We start from the raw sequence: 19,064 nt of genomic DNA on the forward strand, positions 1-19,064 counted from the left end.
GATAAAAAATTTCTTGTTTTAAATTAAAACCTCCTGTTACTACTTCAAGTCAATGAATTTCAACAGCCTATTTGTTTTAGATTAACTGAATTTTATTTAATGCTGATTATTGTTTGTTAACCAGAACTGCTCATCGCTTCTATCGTTTTGTTTGAAGAAAGCAATGCTTGAGCAGTATGCTTTCCATGATTTCTCACATCATGAACATAAAACCCCATCAGATAAGCGTGAGCACCAAAAAAAAAACAAAAAAAATGAATGACTGCAACACCCTTTAGGTTGACTCACATTTTCCTTCCTGTATCTGTACAACTGTTTCTCCGCCTGAAGCAGCTTTATGCAGGAAAACGGGTAAAAGCCCTTTTAGGGACACTTTTATCACGCGTTGTTTATTAGATATTTTTGCAACAAAATTGACATATTTATTTAAAAAAAAGTGCTGATTTTTTAAATGTTATCTCACCTTAACCGTTTGAGTGCTGAAGAGTTTTCTTATATATATGATAATAGAGAGGAATGAAATGCGTAGTAATTTTTTTTGGAGAACAATAGAAATGGTTATAATTAACACTAATTATTATGTTTATTAACACTAATTGTTAGGTTAATTACGAAAATTATACTAACCAACAGCAGCGTTTCCGCAATTTCGGTACAAAACAAGAGAAGCGCTATCCGCATTTTTGGCACATAACAAGCGAAGCGCGATACAGCTTCGCAGCACTCAAACGGTTAATATAAATAACCTTTTCTTACTAAGTCAATACGATTTTAAAAAACGAAAAATAATTTCTAAAAAGCGTTTATTTCATTTGGGATTCAAACTATGCAATTGGAAACACGTATTACTTGATCAACACACGTTATCGCCAAAACATTTACACAATTATTATGAGTCAAAAATGATCTTTATGATTACTGTTCTCTTTACTTACTTAATAAGGGCAAATTTTTCTGTTACGAATTTGCTTGTTGTGATGGTGTCATAAAATAAGTATTTTTTTAAAGATTGGTGTATCTTGGATTCGTTTTTAAAAAAATAAAATTGCCCTAAACATTTAAAGAAATAACTATTGAATTTTCATTTGTCCCAAATACTTGTAATCTTAAATTACTTTTATCTGAATTGTTTTTTAAAAAAAAGCATTTAAGGAAATTATAAATAGCAATATTATAAATATTTGATCAAGTATTAAATACATTTTTTTTTAATTTCAGTAAAAACGAACTTTACCTCTATAAAGTAAAAAATGAATAGAACTAAAGAACATTTCTTTTGAACAAAGCATGTGCTTACACATTTGACACCCTCAAAATATTCCCAGACAGCTCATTAGTCAACTATGACCAACACACTCTGACCCTCCCACATCTCGTGGGAAACAAGTGTGGACTTAATGGATGTTGACAAGTGGCCACTTCCATCACGTGACGCCTTTCATACCTATGTTGTCCGGAGATTTCTTTTTACAGATATCTCCCTTTCTTGCTTCAAACCCCAGTTTTTTGACATTATACCCTCTTTTTAAAGAAATGTGAACACGATTTTTAAATTCAGAAAAATTTACGAAATGGAATTTTCTCAGCGGATTAGAGGAATTCTTTGTTTTTAAGTAAACTATAAACGATTCAGTTTTTTGAAGATAACATCAGTGGTGTATGCTAGCTTATAGCTCTAATAAAAAATTGTTTATTGCGCGTTCTGTATTACTTAATTATTTTTTATTCGTTATTCCTAAGGCTCCTCTCATTCAGGGGCTCCAGTAATTAATTCCTGGTTATCTAATTTAATATTTTATTATAATAAACTGATTAATTTAAATATTTTATTACGATAAGCTAATTAACTTAAATATTTTATTACGATAAGCTGGTTAAATTAAATATTTTGTTACGATAAGCTGGTTAATTTAAAATATTTTGTTATGATAAGCTGCTTAATTTAAAATATTTTGTTATGATAAGCTGGTTAATTTAAATATTTTATATGATAAGCTAAAGCAGCAATACATACAAACAGACAAAAAGCAAAAAACCTATCTAAGGAAAATATTTCTGGTTGCAATATTTTTTTCTACATTGAAAATAAATACTTCAAGAGTATAGTCAGTCATAAAAGTAAATCATGCTCATTTCATAAAAAAGTACAAATCACGCTATTGCATTTTCCTAAATAGAGGAAAATTAAAATATTATTGGATAGAGGAATAAGCTAGAGTGTGAATACTTCAATGGGTCGATATTTCGATAGTTGATTGAAGAAATGTAAAAATACATTTTTAACACCTGAAACGTTTTTTACATTAAAGTTACACTCAATTTAAGTTAAAGTTAGCAAGACTATTTTAGTTCCTCAATGAATTAGTACATTCATCCCTAAAACACTATTCAAAAACAAATACTTAATTTTAAAAGAAAATAATAATAATATTTTTTTGATATCAAGTCAACTTACATTTTTAAATATATTCAACGCACGCTTAGTAGTGTTTAGGTTATAATTTAAATGCTTAGATTTGGAAAATTGAAATTATAGTGATAGTATTCTCTATCATTAAATTTCAAACTTTCTTACTCATTTATTGCGTTTATCAAATAGTATATTTAATATAAAAATAAATATTGCTAGACTTAACTCATTATATTAATTTCAGGTTCCAAAAGGGAAAATAAATTTAACACCATCTTTCATCTTCTTGGATTCTCTCCAACTTCTTGGAGTCAGAATATTAATATTTTTATATATATTTTCCTGTTACAATTTCATAGAACACTTCGTTGTTAAAGTTTGGTTAAATTCCATTAATTTTCTTTTTGGATTTTAGATAATTTTAGCATAATTTGTAAGAAATATGACATTTGATTCATAAAGCTTAGCATTACATTTTTACTAATAGTGAAATAAAATTTATCATTTATGAGATGCTTTTCATCAAAGAAGTTCTTTCGAGTACTTTTTTTATCATTAATAACAAAGAACCGCAACATAAGTTAAATATTTCAATCGTCTGAATCTCGAAAGCGTATGTTTTTGATAATTGAAATGTACAACTTATCTGCCGCTCACCGAAATATTGGTTCAAACCTGAACCATAATAAATTATGCTGCCAATATTGGTACCTATTCATTTATTGTTACTCTATTGGTATTATTTCAATATATTGGTAGATATTCAAGGTACCAATGCATTCGTAGAATTGAATAGGTATTGCTAATATTTGTACTTATTTTTTATAGATAATATGATATATTTTGGTGAATATTCAAGATACCTGCCAACTCTTACGCATTTGGCGTAAAATTTTATTTCTATATTTAAAGTGATAGTAAAGTGTATGCTTTCTATATATTTCTTGCATTTATAAACTTAATTTATATTCTTATAATTAAGATGCTTACATTCTTATGTACTTTTAATTTATATACTGATATAGTTCTTGTTTGTATTTACTTTTAACGTATTGCATTACATTTTTAACCAATTAATACACGAACGTAAACAAGTGCAAACTGGTTTCAGTCGCGTAAAAGAAAAAATGCTGTATAGTATCACCTGATAATTAAGATTTTACATAGAATCTTATAGTGCGTCTAATAATGTTAGTATATCAATTAGTTAACATTGTAATGCAATACATTAAAAATATATTAATGCAAATAGGAAGTATATAAAAATCTCCTGAATAAAAACCTAATACATGCGTGTTTAAATATAAAAGTATTGCCTGTAAATTCGTGCAAAACATGTCCTTATTAAAACACTACAGTATCTCTCAAAATTTGTCTAATTTTATAATAATATAGTAATATAATACCTGATATAATAAATATTTCATATTTATATATCCTCTAATTTGCCCTATCGTCGAATTTATATTAAATATCGTCCAATTTAACCAATTGATACACGAACATAAACAAGTGCAAACCGGTTGCAGTCGCATAAAAACAACATAGCTGTATAGTATCACGTGATAATTAAGATTTTACAAAGAATCTTACAGTGCGTCCAATAATATGGCCATGGACTGTAATTGATCTAATCTATTTATGTTTTATATGTCCATAAATAAGTTGCTAAAGGGGGGTTCATTCATTTGAGAGGCAGGAGATGCCCCCTTTACAGGAGGAGAGGGCGCCACCGAACAGCCCCTTGTAGACACACACACACAGTGGCACTCTTCTATCATAACTGCACCAGAACATCCTGGAGTTCCGTCCCCGGACTTTTCTATCCGGAAAACAGTGGTGAAACGGGATTTTTCTCTTCTTCTTCGGGAAATGCAGCGGTTTGTTCCGACGGGACAACCATCATGCCAAGATCATTTCTGGTGAAGAAAGCTAAATATCCTGCTGACCATGGTAACAGGTGGCCCCACAGGGAGTCCTCAAGGGGATCCCCTGCACCCCCTTTCTTCACGGTCACATACAGAAATGGTAAGTTCGATTTCATCCAGTATATTATTCCATGCCCAAATTCAAAGTTGCATGAAAATAATAATAATAGATAGGTTACCGCTAAATTATCAGATAATCCAGCTAATCTGCAGATAAACTAGAGTGATCCTTTGAAGTGCCAAAAAAATTTTTTCACTTCAAAGTGCCATGGTAGTCTGCAAGCTACCTATATGGTACAGTGGTAGCAAATTTAAAGTGTAAAATATTAAAAAAAAAAAACTAAAAATACATTTTTAAAAAAAAAATAAAACTATTTTAAAGAAGTGGTACTTTTAAAATTCAAATATGAAAAAAAATACTGCATCGTTAATATCGTTTTTATAACTTATATTATTGAATGCATGATTAATCAGAAACTAACAAATTAAAATATTTCCAAAACAAACCAACTTGGTAACTGAAATACGAACTAATTTAGAAAAATACGATGTTTTCTGAAACTGTTTTTATTTATTAATTTTCAAACCTGGATCCGTTTATGCGATTGATCAGCAGGATTGGCAGATACAAGAACAATTTAAAACCTACTCTATATAAATACATAAATATAACATAGCACTTTTCTTAGTAACTAGGCGGCTCAGCCCCTTATTCGCTGTCGCTCACCAATCACAATAATTGTAAGAAAAAAACAGCTCACATAAAATCTATGTATAAAAGGTGTAATTAATTATTCATTTAAATTATATGAACTTAAACGGGTTAAATTCTGCTGCTTACGCTATTAATCCCACGTCCAAACATTTCCTTCGTGATTCGATTAAGATCTATTTGTGAATAATTTTGCTTATTAGTAATTCCTTAACCTAACATTCAAAATTAAATTTATATTGCTATAACAAATTTGATGTGTTCACAACAGTAATGGAATATTAAATACAATTAAATACTAATGTAAAGTTCTTAATAATTTAACGAATCCATTTAACTGTGATTTATAATATTATATGAATATAATTCTCACCAAAAAATAATAGTTGTAAAACGGTTAATAAGTTTAGACACAGATTTAAAGCAGTTTAACTTAAAATGTAGCATAAAAAGGTTATATCATACTATAAGATTTTAAAACAACTTTTTAGTTTTAAAATCTTATTTTAGAAAGCGATCAAAATCGAAAACAATAATAGCAGAGTAGAATAAGAAAAATATTACAGGTACTTTAAGTAAAAGATACAAAAATATGTTGTTGGAAAATAATATAATTTAAGATTTAATTATGCTGATGAGAGAGTGACAACCAAAAAAAATATGAAAATTAATGTGAGAAAACTTGTTCCTACCATGTGATTTTTCCAGCCAATAAAAATTCACTGGCAACAACGGATTACTGTGTTGCAAAAATAAGCTTTCATGTTTAGAGACATTTTACAGTGGGACCAATATGAATAGAAAAACAATTTGTAGCTTTTGTTGTGCGCTTAAAAATGCATTCAATTATTTTCTATTAATTTTTCCATGATAAATCCTTTCATAATTTTATCTTCTTTCGATCTGATTGAATCAAATCCGTCTCTATGTATTTAAATAGAACTTTTTAGCTCATCTTCGCATGGTTAAAATTTGCATTCTTTACTGACTCAATATTATAACACACAATATGTATAATTTATAAATGTCTTAAATAATATCAGTTCCGCAAAAACTATATATCTTTATTTTTTTGCAATATAGGGTAAGCTAACCAGTGAAGGAACACTTAAGCTTCGCTTGCCTTTTAAAAAATCATATTAATTTCAAAATTCGTAATTTTTTTTTAAATGACAGTGTCAACATATTTGTTACTAATTGCAAATTACGCAAAATTTTTTTAGAGAACTTACATAATATTGCTTTAAAGTTTTGGAGGTTCAAATAACAAGTAGTAAGAAGACCCAGTGAAGGAACGGCTCTTACCAGTGAATGAACACCCAGTAAAGGAACACTTAATTTTGGTAATTTTTTAATGCTCTATATGAATTTATAAGCCATACAAATATTTAGAAACATGCCAACTTGAAATTATTACATATAAATACTTGTAAAATGTTAACTTTTTTTTGTAATCATGAATTAAAAATTAAGGTGTCAACATATTAACACATACTGTTCATTCATTGAGAAATCTATGCCCAGTAAAGGAACATGCCTGCTCCCTCACTGCTTGGAAGTTATTTTTCGTATTTTTAACATACTTTTGATCCAGAACATCACTAAAGGTACAAGAAAATTGAAGTTTGTCTTACATTTTCATTAATTTAGAAAAAAAAAAACAGTAAAGGAACACTTGTTCCTTCACTGGTTTTTCATCGTTTGGTGATCCAGTGAATAAACACCCCCTTATCTGAGTACTTTACTATGCTATGATGCTTTAAAAAAAATAAAACGTAACTTCAATAACTATATTTTGAATTCACTTTTTCACAGTGAGAAAAATAAGACTACTACATGCAATTAATTCCACTTCAAACATATAAATACAAATACTAACCTTATAATTTTTTCAAAGAAACAAGGTGTTACAGAGATAATAACAAATTCAAAAATTTTTCCAGAGAAGTCTATTTGACCAGGTAATCCAAAACATTGCTAGATGACTTCCTATTGTTTGGCAGTAAGCTATTGTTACCAATCAATCTAAAGAAAAACTTTCAAATTCTTATTTTTAATCAATATATATGAAATGTTCCTTCACTGGGTAGTGTTCCTTCACTGGTTGGTTTACCCCATATATGGTGTTTATTTTTCTGTAAAATAAGTCAGTCGTTGTTGGGAATACATACAGTCTCTTGCCAAATTTTTAGACGCACTATAAGATTCTATGTAAAATCTTAATTATCAGGTGAATACATCTTCATTGCCTTTATGTGACTGAAACCGGTTTGAACTTGTTTATGTTAGTGTATCAATGTGTTAAATTAGACGATATATAATATAAATTTGACGATTGAATAAATTATACGATATATTATATAAATATAGAATATTTATTATATCATGCACTATATTAGTATATTGTAATAATTAGACCAAAATATTAGACGCACTTTAGTTTTTTAATAACTACATAATATGGTCATAATATTTCAATATAACTAACGATATGGTAATAATATATCAGTATAACTAATAATATGGTCAGGGTCTGTAAGTGCTTAAAACATTTCGAGTTTCATTTTTCTTTAAAAACAAAAATTACAAAGGGACGAAAAAATGCGATATCCGGTCTTAAAGATTATAATAAATAAGTATAAGCATTTCTACGCTTCATGGTATTTTTTTTAAAAATCCTAGAAATGAATTTTCCGCCATTCACTTTATAATTCACAATTTTATGTGAAATATTACGCCCAAAGGGAATGTATTGAAATCATGTCAATCTTCAACATCTTAACGATTATTGATTCGGAGGCAACAGTCAAAGCATCAACAAGTATAAATTCAATTGTATGCGCAACGTGCACTAAGCATCCTGGAATCCAGTGCAAAGATAATAGCATATTTGTTACCCCAAAATCAGTTTATTCTATAGAATATCTGGCTAATAAACATATTAAGCTAGAGTGATCCATTCAAGTGCCGAAACATTGTTTCATTTCACAAATTACGTAGGCAATCTGCACATTACCCACTATTCCCTCGTTAAAAGGAAAATAAAACCTTTGCTGGAATAACAGCTGTACGATTAAATTAACATTATCACGATTAAAATTATCGTAATGCTCAAATTAGCATTATTAATACGATTAAAATTATTATGATTAAATTAACATTATTATTACGATTAAAATTATTATAATGATTAAATCAACATTATTATTATTACGATAAGCATTATTATAACGATTAAATTAACATTATTTCTCGCTGTCTGAAAAATGAAGTTGCTACAATCAAATAATTAGTTGATACAATCAATCAATCGATTACTTTAAAAACTATAATACAGAAACTAAAAGGGTTTGCAATGCTATTATATCATTTATTTTTTTTAATAAATAAACAATTACTTAAATAATATTTACGTAAAAATAACTAATACGTAAGTAAATAAATAATTACGTAAATTGGGTTAACAATCATATTTGTTAACCCAAAATCAGTTATTCTATAGAATATCTGACTAATAAACATATTAAGATAGGGTGATCCATTCACTTGCCGAAACGTTATTTCGTTTCACAAATTACGTAGGCAATCTGTGCATTACCTAGATTTGCACATTACCTACTGGGCATTTGTTAAGATGAAAATAAGATCTTTGGTGGAATAACAGCTGTAGGATTAAATTAGCATTATTATTACGATTAACGTTATTACTATTACGTTATTATAAATGAACATAACTCGCTTTTTGAAAAATGAAGTTGCTACAATCAAATAATTAGTTAATAGAATTGTGGGAAAAGTTGTTATCGATCATGTCAACCTTCATCTATGAAAAAGAATGCTAACATAGGATCCGAGTGAACATGTCTTATATGCTTGTGAATTGGAATTGTATTTCTGTAGTGGTAGATACACAGTATACTCCAAAACCAAAATTTCATCTGTGAAAGAATTCGATGAACGGGATACCACTAGTTGATTCATCGCTGTTTTGTGAGAAGCCAGGAGAGCTGTATTAAGATCACCGTACTTTTGAGTGATGATCGGGAGAGCTGTATTAAGTTCACAGTCGTGGTCGCTCCTGTGTTGCCATTAGCAGTAGAGTCTATACATTGTACGTCGTGTGTGATCGAGACTGAGTAGCAACAGCGCGAGGAGGTAGATAATGTCGCAGTCACAAGTAGCGAGTCAACTGTTCAATGTAGACCATCCATCGAAGTAGGCGTTTTCAGATCAAAGTGGGCGTTACTATTAAGACAGGCGTGCTCATATCGAAGTGGGAGTTTCTGTCAAGGTAGGCATGTTCACATCACGTGCGAAGGTCACCCATGTGGGGATGGTAGCTATAGACAATGTCAACCTTCGTCTATGTAAAGGTACCCCAACATAGAATCGAGTTAACATGTCTTATATACTACTGAATTGGAATTGTATTTTTGTAGTAGTAGATACACTTTAAAAGCTATAATACAAAAACTGAAACGGTTTAAACTGTTATTACAATAAAGTAGATTAACCTAATGCCATTTATTTTCTTCAAAAAAAAAATTATTACGTAATTAAATACAATCAAACAATCATCAAATTAGTTAATAGAATAAGGTTAACAAAAAATTTTAAATTTGAGGATAACAAAAAAAATTTTAGATACAATTTGCAAAAAAATTTAGTCGAATAGTTCCTGAAATATCGAATTTTAAATATGATATTCGCATTAATAATTAGACTGATTTCGCTCACATTTAGTATTTTGGCTTCCAAAATTACATTCTAATGTTTTTTTAACTGACGTAAAAAATTTTATACCTTACAATCCAAAAACTTTTCAACTATTATTGAAATAATATAGATATATATTTATTCATTCAATACACTTTATACCTCAAATATTTCTATTCTTAACATGCCTCTTCATTCAATTTGAAAAAGACCTAACCTTCCCCATTTCCTTTTTTAACGTATTTAATCGAGTTCCTCTAACGATCATTTCCCCGTTATATTTCAAGCATTACAATTCTGGCTAGTATTTCTATTTAAAATTCACAATTAATGGCCGATTCGAACTGCGGACACATAACGAATCGTCATTTGGCAGCATTAGAACATGCTAACTTTTTCTTATTCATTTCAAGCAACCCTCAATGTTTTTAAGCTTCGACTTAATTATTCTCTATTAAATTACATTTATAGAATATATTACATACACAATCCCTCTCCAAATGATTAGAAGCACTATAATATTCTATGCAAAATCTTAATTATCAGACTATACTATACAGCTTTATTGCTTTGACGCGAGAGATTTGCACTTGTTTACGTTCGTGTATCAAATGGGTTAAATTAGACAATATATAATATATATTCGACGATTGGATACATTAGACCAGGGGTCGCCAAACTTTTTTGATTATCGACCCCTATATAATTTTTCGAAATCTCCATCGACCCCCGCAAAAGTAATTTTCTGTTNCACGAGTTTATGTGCAATACTTTTATATTGAAAAAAAACATTCAGGAGATTTTTAATGTATTTCCTATTTGTAATTATTTTATACTTATGGTATTACAATGTTAACCCATTGATACACGAACGTAAACAAGTGCAAACAGGTTTGAGTAGCTTCTAAACAATAATTCTCCATAGAGTATCACCTGATAATTAAGATTTTACATAGAATCTAATAATTTAGCCAAGGAGTGTAGGGGACCTTGTACGTGAAAACCTGATTATTAGATCAAAAGATATTTCTGATAAATTATCCTATATAATCTGATCACTAGCTAGGTCAGCGGTCGGCAAACTTATTAGCCAAAGAGCCAAATATGAACATTACAACAATTTTTAAAAAAGTTAGGAGCCAAATCTGCTTGTTTAGTAAACTTTTATTACATTAAATAAGTAGTACACTAAATAAAACTAAATTTCATACTTAATAAATATTTATTAATGCGAACAATGTGCTTGCATCTCCTTGGAANACTTTTTTTTTATTCATTTCAAGCAACCCTCAATGTTTTTAAGCTTCGACTTAATTATTCTCTATTAAATTACATTTATAGAATATATTACATACACAATCCCTCTCCAAATGATTAGAAGCACTATAATATTCTATGCAAAATCTTAATTATCAGACTATACTATACAGCTTTATTGCTTTTACGCGAGAGGTTTGCACTTGTTTACGTTCGTGTATCAAATGGGTTACATTAGACAATATATATTCGACGATTGGATACGTTAGACGATATATTATATAAATAGAGAATATTTATTTCATCAGGTATTATATTCGTATATTATAATAATTAGACTCAATTATGAGATGTAGTTTTTTCATAATCGCATTTTTTTCACGAGTTTATGTGCAATACTTTTATATTGAAAAAAAACATTCAGGAGATTTTTAATATATTTCCTATTTGTAATTATTTTATACTTATGGTATTGCAATGTTAATCCATTGTTTTTTTTAATGGAAATATTATTGCGCCTTCCGTGGATATTTGTGCCAGAGCCGCACTTAAGGAGCCAAAGAGCCACATGCGGCTACGGAGCCGCACTTTGCCGACCACTGAGCTAGGTAATGTCCATTTTAACGACTTTCGAGTAGCAGCTATGCATATATCTTTCAATTCAGAGTTCAGCCTAAGAAAACCATCTCTGTTCCGTATATACATAGTTGTACTGAGCATTATTTAGGAAATAAGTATTACCTATTATGGGATTAAGATTAGACACATAAACGAGACAAATAAAAAACAATACTAAATGGATAAGAAAGTATTCTCAAACCTGTATATGTCTGACGTATGGCACAGCTATTAACATTTAAGCTTTCTGATAAGAGCTGTCAGTTAATAACAACTGAATTAACGATTTGAATCAGAAATTATTTTTATTTCGCAAACATTCAAAAATTTTCCTGGATGATTATTAGCACTTAGTATTAAGGTCATTTTCAAAAAATGACCTAAATCTAATCAGTGCTAATAATCATTCAGGAAAAGATTTGAATTCAAAATTTTTGATATCTAATGACTAGCTTTTTATGCGTCAGATACAGCCGTATAGCCATGTCCTAGACATCTTATACCCTTATTTAATTCATTAAACCAACTATTAATTGAAAATAATTTTTATAGTTGTAAAAATTTTGTTATATTTAATATACGGCGTAGATTATCTAATATGCAGTTTTAAAAAGAAATTTGAGTAAAAATCTAAACATTTTAACTTTGTCCGGAGAATATTTCCCAATCAGTGAGCATAATTATTGTATTTAATTATATCTGTCAAGTTGCCAAAATGGGATCCAATGGCTCCCTGGAGGGTCTTATTTTAGATAGGAAAGACATTTTAAAAATTATTATTATATTTATACTATTCTAAGAGAATAAATCTTTAATGATGTAATGATATTTCACATATTATGTAATGTAATGATGATAATGTAATGGTATTTCACATATATTTATTCCGTTGCTAACATAATTGCTTTAAATTTACTGTTATAATGATCATTTGACGTTTTTACGATAAGATTAAGTTATATATTTCCGTTTTTTTATAAGCATTTCTTTCTTCTTTTTTTTTTTTTTAATTGAATCCGTCCAAGTAAATTGACCTGCAATTTTTTTCCCCTCCGTTACTCCTCTATATGTTATGACGTTAAAGATAACTTTATTTATTGTCTTTTAAATTAGTAATTCTTTACATATTCACGTTATTAAAAGAAATAGAGGTAGGGGTCAATATTTGTATGACTAAAATTCAGTCATACGCAATGCAAGAACATTAAAAAGCTCTACTAATAGTCTTCTCCTCTGTTACCTTTGTTCCTCTCTGTTACCAACAATTTATTATTATTAAGCTTTATTTCTTCATTTTATGCATATTAAGCTTTATTTCTCTATTTAATTTAAATAAAGCAATTTTATTGACTTGTAGTGTTAATTTGACCATAATGTAAATTATTTACTGTTTCATGTAATTTTTTTTTATTTAAACATACATTCTGAATATTGGTAAGAGGGGAACATAAATTATTGTTGTTTCTTTACTTAGTGTCGTAAAACGTGCACTGCTGTTTCAAGTTTTAATGCCAAGAAATATTCCAAAGGCAGCAAAACAATTTTTTCAAACACTGACCACTTGATACCATTTAAAAGGATCAAAAATATATAAGAAAATTAAGTTTATTTTTTCAGATAAATACATAAGTTGTGTGTTAAACATTTGAACTGCAATACATTTACGCCAAAGGAAAAATGCGTATATGCCAGGAGGAACACAATGCATCTGCTATTTTGATTCTGATTATTAATACCACTTGGCACAATCTGACTAACTTTTTCTCTAAACAATTGAATTTGTGCTGATTATGTTTCTGTTTATAAGTAAAACTCTAAATCGCCTCCGTCTTATGAATATCCGCAGGAAGTCAACACACTTCGATTTTACATATTTAGAGACTTTTTAAAACATTATAACCATTGAGCAATACGTTATAAACATTGAGCAATGTAAATTAACACTTAAACAAGAAAAAAAACTTTATCAACTCCACACAATTTATTAACACAGAAAGAAACATTTTTAAAAAAATCAAGACAAGTTTGATGAACAGAGGAAAAGAAAGTGAAATACGATTATTAGAAACATCTGCAAATTTTATCAGGTACTCAAACTAGTTTTGATGTTTTTAATCACGCCTTCTTCAATAGGAATTCCTTTCATTTTGATACGTTGTCGTTTCGTCCTCATTTAAGTACTTTTCTGTGAATACCAATTTGTGTATAACTATATCTTCATATTTGGCAAAAGGTAAAAACATTGGTTAAATGTATAGTGATGATAATACACATCTATGGGATCTTTTCCCCTAAATCTTGTATATCAAAATTTTAGTTTTTTTTTTCTCCATAAAACTGCTTAATTTCAGTTAGAAAATATAACAGATGATGTGATCTATATTTAACGTACATAACATACATATTTGGTTATTCTCTCTGCTATCTTAATATCCAAATTTGGGCTGAAAAAGTTTTTTTTACTAGTGAAGAGCCACTTGCCCAGCAGCTGACCAATGAAAAGCAGGCTATGCAAAACTTATTCTAAATGCCTTTTAAAAAGTCAATTTGCAAGAAAAATTGTAAAATGATTTATCATACAAAATTGATTAAAAAAATTTAACTTTTAATTTACATTTAAATTTTAAACAATTACTTTTGTTAAAAGTGTCCTCAAAGTTAAAAATACGATGTCTGCCAATAATATTTAAATAAAATAATTTTTGCATATATTTATATTTCCGAAAAGGCGAAATGTAATTTTAAAAAAATTCTAAATAAATTAGTTTATTACTTAAACTGGTTTTTCCAAAGAAGAAATTTATTAGAACATGACATTAAATGCAATAATCTTAATTTTTTAAATCAAATTTTACATTCTTTTGTTGAATAAAATCATCTGAATAGTCTTTCATCGTTATTTTGTGGACGGGTAATGAAATTTTATAATAAATAAAAAGTTTTGATTTCAACTCCTTCCTTTGCATTAAAATTGATTCACTCCTTAACGTGTTAGTGCATCAAAAATGCACAAATGTCTTTAAAAAGTGCTTGTGAGCGTAAACAAAAAGTGTTGTAAATATAAACAAAAATAGCATAAATCGAAAAAAAAAGTTTTATAAATGTATATAAAAGTTATGAATACGAAAAAAAAGTGCTGTGAAAGTAATCAAAAATGTATAATTGTAAACAAAAATATGCGAATAGAATAAAGTATCAGCACAATTAAAAACAATGAAAATTTTAACCAATTAAAGAAAGTAAAATATAGATAAAGTACATTTTTTATGGTAATTCAATTTGGTGTAAATATTTCCTGGTCTTTTTAATACTGTACAGAAAAAAATAAAGAATTAAAATATATAGAAAAAATCAAAATAAAAATACTAATTAATTAGCCATCTCCCGAGACCAGTGGGTCCTCCTTTTTAAATAAGTATAATTTCAAGTAATCCCAGACTTAAAATCGTGCAGTCAAAAATTGAAATAATATGTCAGAATAATAAACTCATATTGTTCAAGTGAGAGTGGATTTAATTTTTGTCTCTTACATGTTCGTATGGTATCGTGGTAAGTTTGATAATTTAAAATATTCAGTGCAACGTATATTAACATTAAAAATGTTAATTATCTCAATGCTGACAGTGATAAATAAAATTAGCATCTTTGTCAAAATCACAATGAGCACTTATTTGCTATTATAAATGATGCAAGCCAATGAATTTTATTTGTAAGGGTTTTTTCACCAAACTAACTTTCCCTGTTATAAATTTAATTAATCTAAAACAATATATACGCAGATCTAAGATAGCAAACATAATGCATTTTTAAAGTAAACAATAAGCTTTAAAAAAAACTTAAAGACACTGTACAAAAACTAAAAGAGAGTAGAGACTTCAGGGATTTAAGTCTTATGTATATGTTACAGTGAATGACCTAAATCAAGAGAATGTCGACTTTCATCGGTGAATGTCAACAATCACATAGTCGCTTTAGGTGAATTTCCGAAATATGCGTTACATCCGATTTGATATTAATTTATTCGTTGATATTATCATATTTATTCGATGTTTTAATATCTGATGAAGATAGATAAGGAGAAACATCAGTGTTCGGAGTACCGGTTAAATGCATACTGTGTAGTGGCACTTGAGCTTAAAAAAACATTGATGTAGGGCATACCGGACAAATGTATACCGGGCAGTGGCACTTAACTAGACCTAGTATACATTTAGAACATTTAACAAAGCGACTATGTGATTGTCAACATTCACAGGTGGAAGTCGACAACCATCAAATTTGGTCATTCACAGTAACCTATGCTCTCTATGTCATTTATGTACGTTTGGAGAATCTATCATCTGTTGGTAACCAACCTCTCGGTTTCTAGTTATCGGTTGTAATTACCGACTGCTTTATAGAGCTGTCACCCACACCATTAACACCCATTACTAATTGGTTCCAAAATTTTAATATCGCGAGGCATTGTCAAAAAGTATATTGCGATATTTTATCAATTACATAACTTATACATTGGTCTCCCTATTTTTGTTTCCCAAGCAACATTTAGCAACATTCACAATAATATAGTATTCAATAATGGGATACCTGCAATTGGGTATAATATAAAAAAAACACAACTACTTCCACTTAGTAGGAATAACATTTACCATGACGCAATGCTAAATTCTATGCCACTATCCACATAAATGCCACTATCCACATAAATCAATTATTAATCAAAAATCGAATATCAATTACTTTTCTTTATAATGCAATAAAATCTGTCGAGCAGCTATTTAAACGATCAAACACTTCGTTTGTTTATTTGTGGCTTGAAGTTAGGCTCGCAGAAAATGCCGTTCATGGGTTAAATTTTGTAGGAATAACACAACCTGTGACGTAGGCTATAGTATACCCAATTGACGTAGTGTGAATAGCTCAATTCCTATTGGCTGTTGCGCATTCGTTTGCGTTAACAACTGTTATTTCCATTCTGTTTAGAGTAATACGGGCCCGACAAGTATCAATTCTCTTAAGTGACATATTCTAAATCCTTTCATAAAGATTCTCTCTTAAAGATTCACTCTATATAATTACACAGTGACTTAACACAAAGACAGACGCGAAGCCATTTGGAACATAAACTAATTATGCTTCGAAGTTGCCAGGTACACAAAGCAAAACTATATCACGGCTACGATAAAATACATAAACAAACAGAAAATTTAAGTTAAGTAAAAAACGCAGACGAGAAAGAATTGCATTTCAACTCATTCCACGTGCGATAACGACTCTGTATATTTAATTAACTTTACGTTAATTAACATTCTAACTTATGAATAGAAACTTAGCTGAACTTTAATACGTCAGTTTGCTAATAAATATTAGTTTGAGCTAGCTTCATAGGTCACGCGTGTGAGTTTGGGAAGTCTTCTTGAGTTCAAGTACCCAATTGTCGCAATGTGGAATATTTAGGATAACTTCATATTCGATGCACTTATGCGTATTATCGTTAGCCGGTCACCTATGCAAATCAGAATTTAGTCGAGGACTTTGCTGTTGTTGTTGACATAGGCTATTAAAGCAATGGGTGTGATTGTTCTTGTTTTTCAGTGGCGCCATCTATAGCCAAGAATTCAATTTCTGCAACATCTTTACGTCACACCCGTTTATGGGGCAAACCCATTCCTTCATCCGCAGATTGTAATTTTGACCTGAACCAGGGAACGATCCATCTCCAATTTTGTATCCTCGAGGCATTGATTTGAAATAGGAAAATGGAGGACTTTATGACCCGGCAGATTTAACGTGCAATAGTCACCACAAGGGGAGTATTCGATCAGATGGATTCGAACTACAGTTCTCACGAAGGTGAGTTCAGCGTCTTGGCAACCAGGCTGTCCCGGTCCGGCCACTTTGCCGAGTACTTATTGATATCAAGAGATAAGAATAAGTACTGGTTTTAATAATATTTTCATTTAAAGGATATTAATATATAGTTTGAGAATTTAAAATTCGTGATCAAAAACGATGTGAACAATTAATTATTACCACACCACAAATTCTAAAATGCAAACTGGCTAAAAAAGCAATAAACCATAGAATCTCTGCAAATCTACAACTACAGATTACAAACTTTATCAACCTTCCAAACTCCAAATGCGCCGTAATACACAACAAATACTAGGATTAAGCCAGTATTATGTTTAACCGACAGTATTATGTTTCAGTATTAGTATTTAATAAGTTTAAAAGCTTTGAAATTAAAATGCCGTTTGGATAAATAAGAAAAAGCCTACACCCTTGTGCAAATTAATTGAAACAAACTCAATAAATTCAGAAACCTAAGAGAAAATGCTATTTTATTTAAATTTATACAAACTCAAAAATTTTTGGTACATAATATGATCTCCACGACACTTTATTAACATTTGGACAAGATTCGGAATGGATTCCACTAATTTTTTACAGTCATTAGGTGTACTTATGTTTAACATTACCACTAACGGTGAAATATGATATTTCTTCAATTTTCTATAACTTACGTTAGCCTGCGTCTTCGTTTCTAGCACGCTTTGCGTCGACACTTAAACAATGAATTTAGAGAACTGTAAGGGCATTTAATCTTTTCTAGTAATTTCGTCTGCTTCTAATTTATTTGAATGCTAGGTTGCTAAACCCCCTGTTCGCTACCGCTCCCCAATCCCGATGATTGATTCGCAATTATTATAGTTTCTTGGCAGAAAACAATTTTTCTACTAATGTTAAAATTATTTACTTAACATCTAAAAGGAATTGTGTTTGCTTACGCTTGTGCCTCCACTTCTCATGTCCAATTATTATTATCCATTATTATAAATATTTTAATTTCTTGGTGAACAGAAGTAATTTTTCTAAGTAATCATTTTTTTAACTATCGCTTATATGGTTATAACATTATATAACAATATAAATGTTATAACAATATTACATTTATATTGTTGAAATATATAAATGTTATATTGTTTAAAAAAAATTTCATTTTATATTTATTTATGTTATATTGTTCAGACAATATTTATTTGTTTGAACAATATAACATTGTTCAAACAAATTTGATGAGTTTTACAACCTTAATTTAATGTTTCCGCTTACACAAACGAGCGGATATATTAATCCTATTTTTGTTTGCATCTCATTGGGCATGAAGCTGATCGTTAAGTTCTAAATCATTTAACAGATATCTTTGACTGTATATTAATTTATGACAGAGTATTAATGTTATTTGCACAAAAGTAATAATTGTACAAGGGTTAATAAGATTAGACCACCCTTCTAAATAACTTCATCTTAAAATGTTGCGCAGAATTACATTATAACAATGATTAAAAAAAAAAACAATTCTCTTAGTTTTAAACTTTTGAATTAAAAGCGTAATTCGCGATCGCAACGAACTATAGGG

At 29.3% G+C, this 19,064-nt stretch overlaps 1 protein-coding gene across 1 annotated transcript in view; it reads left to right on the plus strand.

The window, feature by feature from the left end:
* The first annotated feature begins 4,170 nt into the window (after positions 1-4,170).
* The window catches only part of LOC107448717 (transcriptional repressor scratch 2-like), a 27,136-nt gene continuing 12,242 nt past the window's right edge, over positions 4,171-19,064 (plus strand). Inside the window, exon 1 of the mRNA XM_071177975.1 lies at positions 4,171-4,438. Within this exon, the coding sequence (XP_071034076.1) occupies positions 4,315-4,438 (124 nt within the window). The 5' untranslated portion in view covers positions 4,171-4,314. The remainder of the gene's footprint in view (positions 4,439-19,064) is intronic.

This window comes from Parasteatoda tepidariorum, chromosome 2 (assembly GCF_043381705.1).
Source record: "Parasteatoda tepidariorum isolate YZ-2023 chromosome 2, CAS_Ptep_4.0, whole genome shotgun sequence".
Lineage (NCBI taxonomy): Eukaryota > Metazoa > Arthropoda > Arachnida > Araneae > Theridiidae > Parasteatoda > Parasteatoda tepidariorum.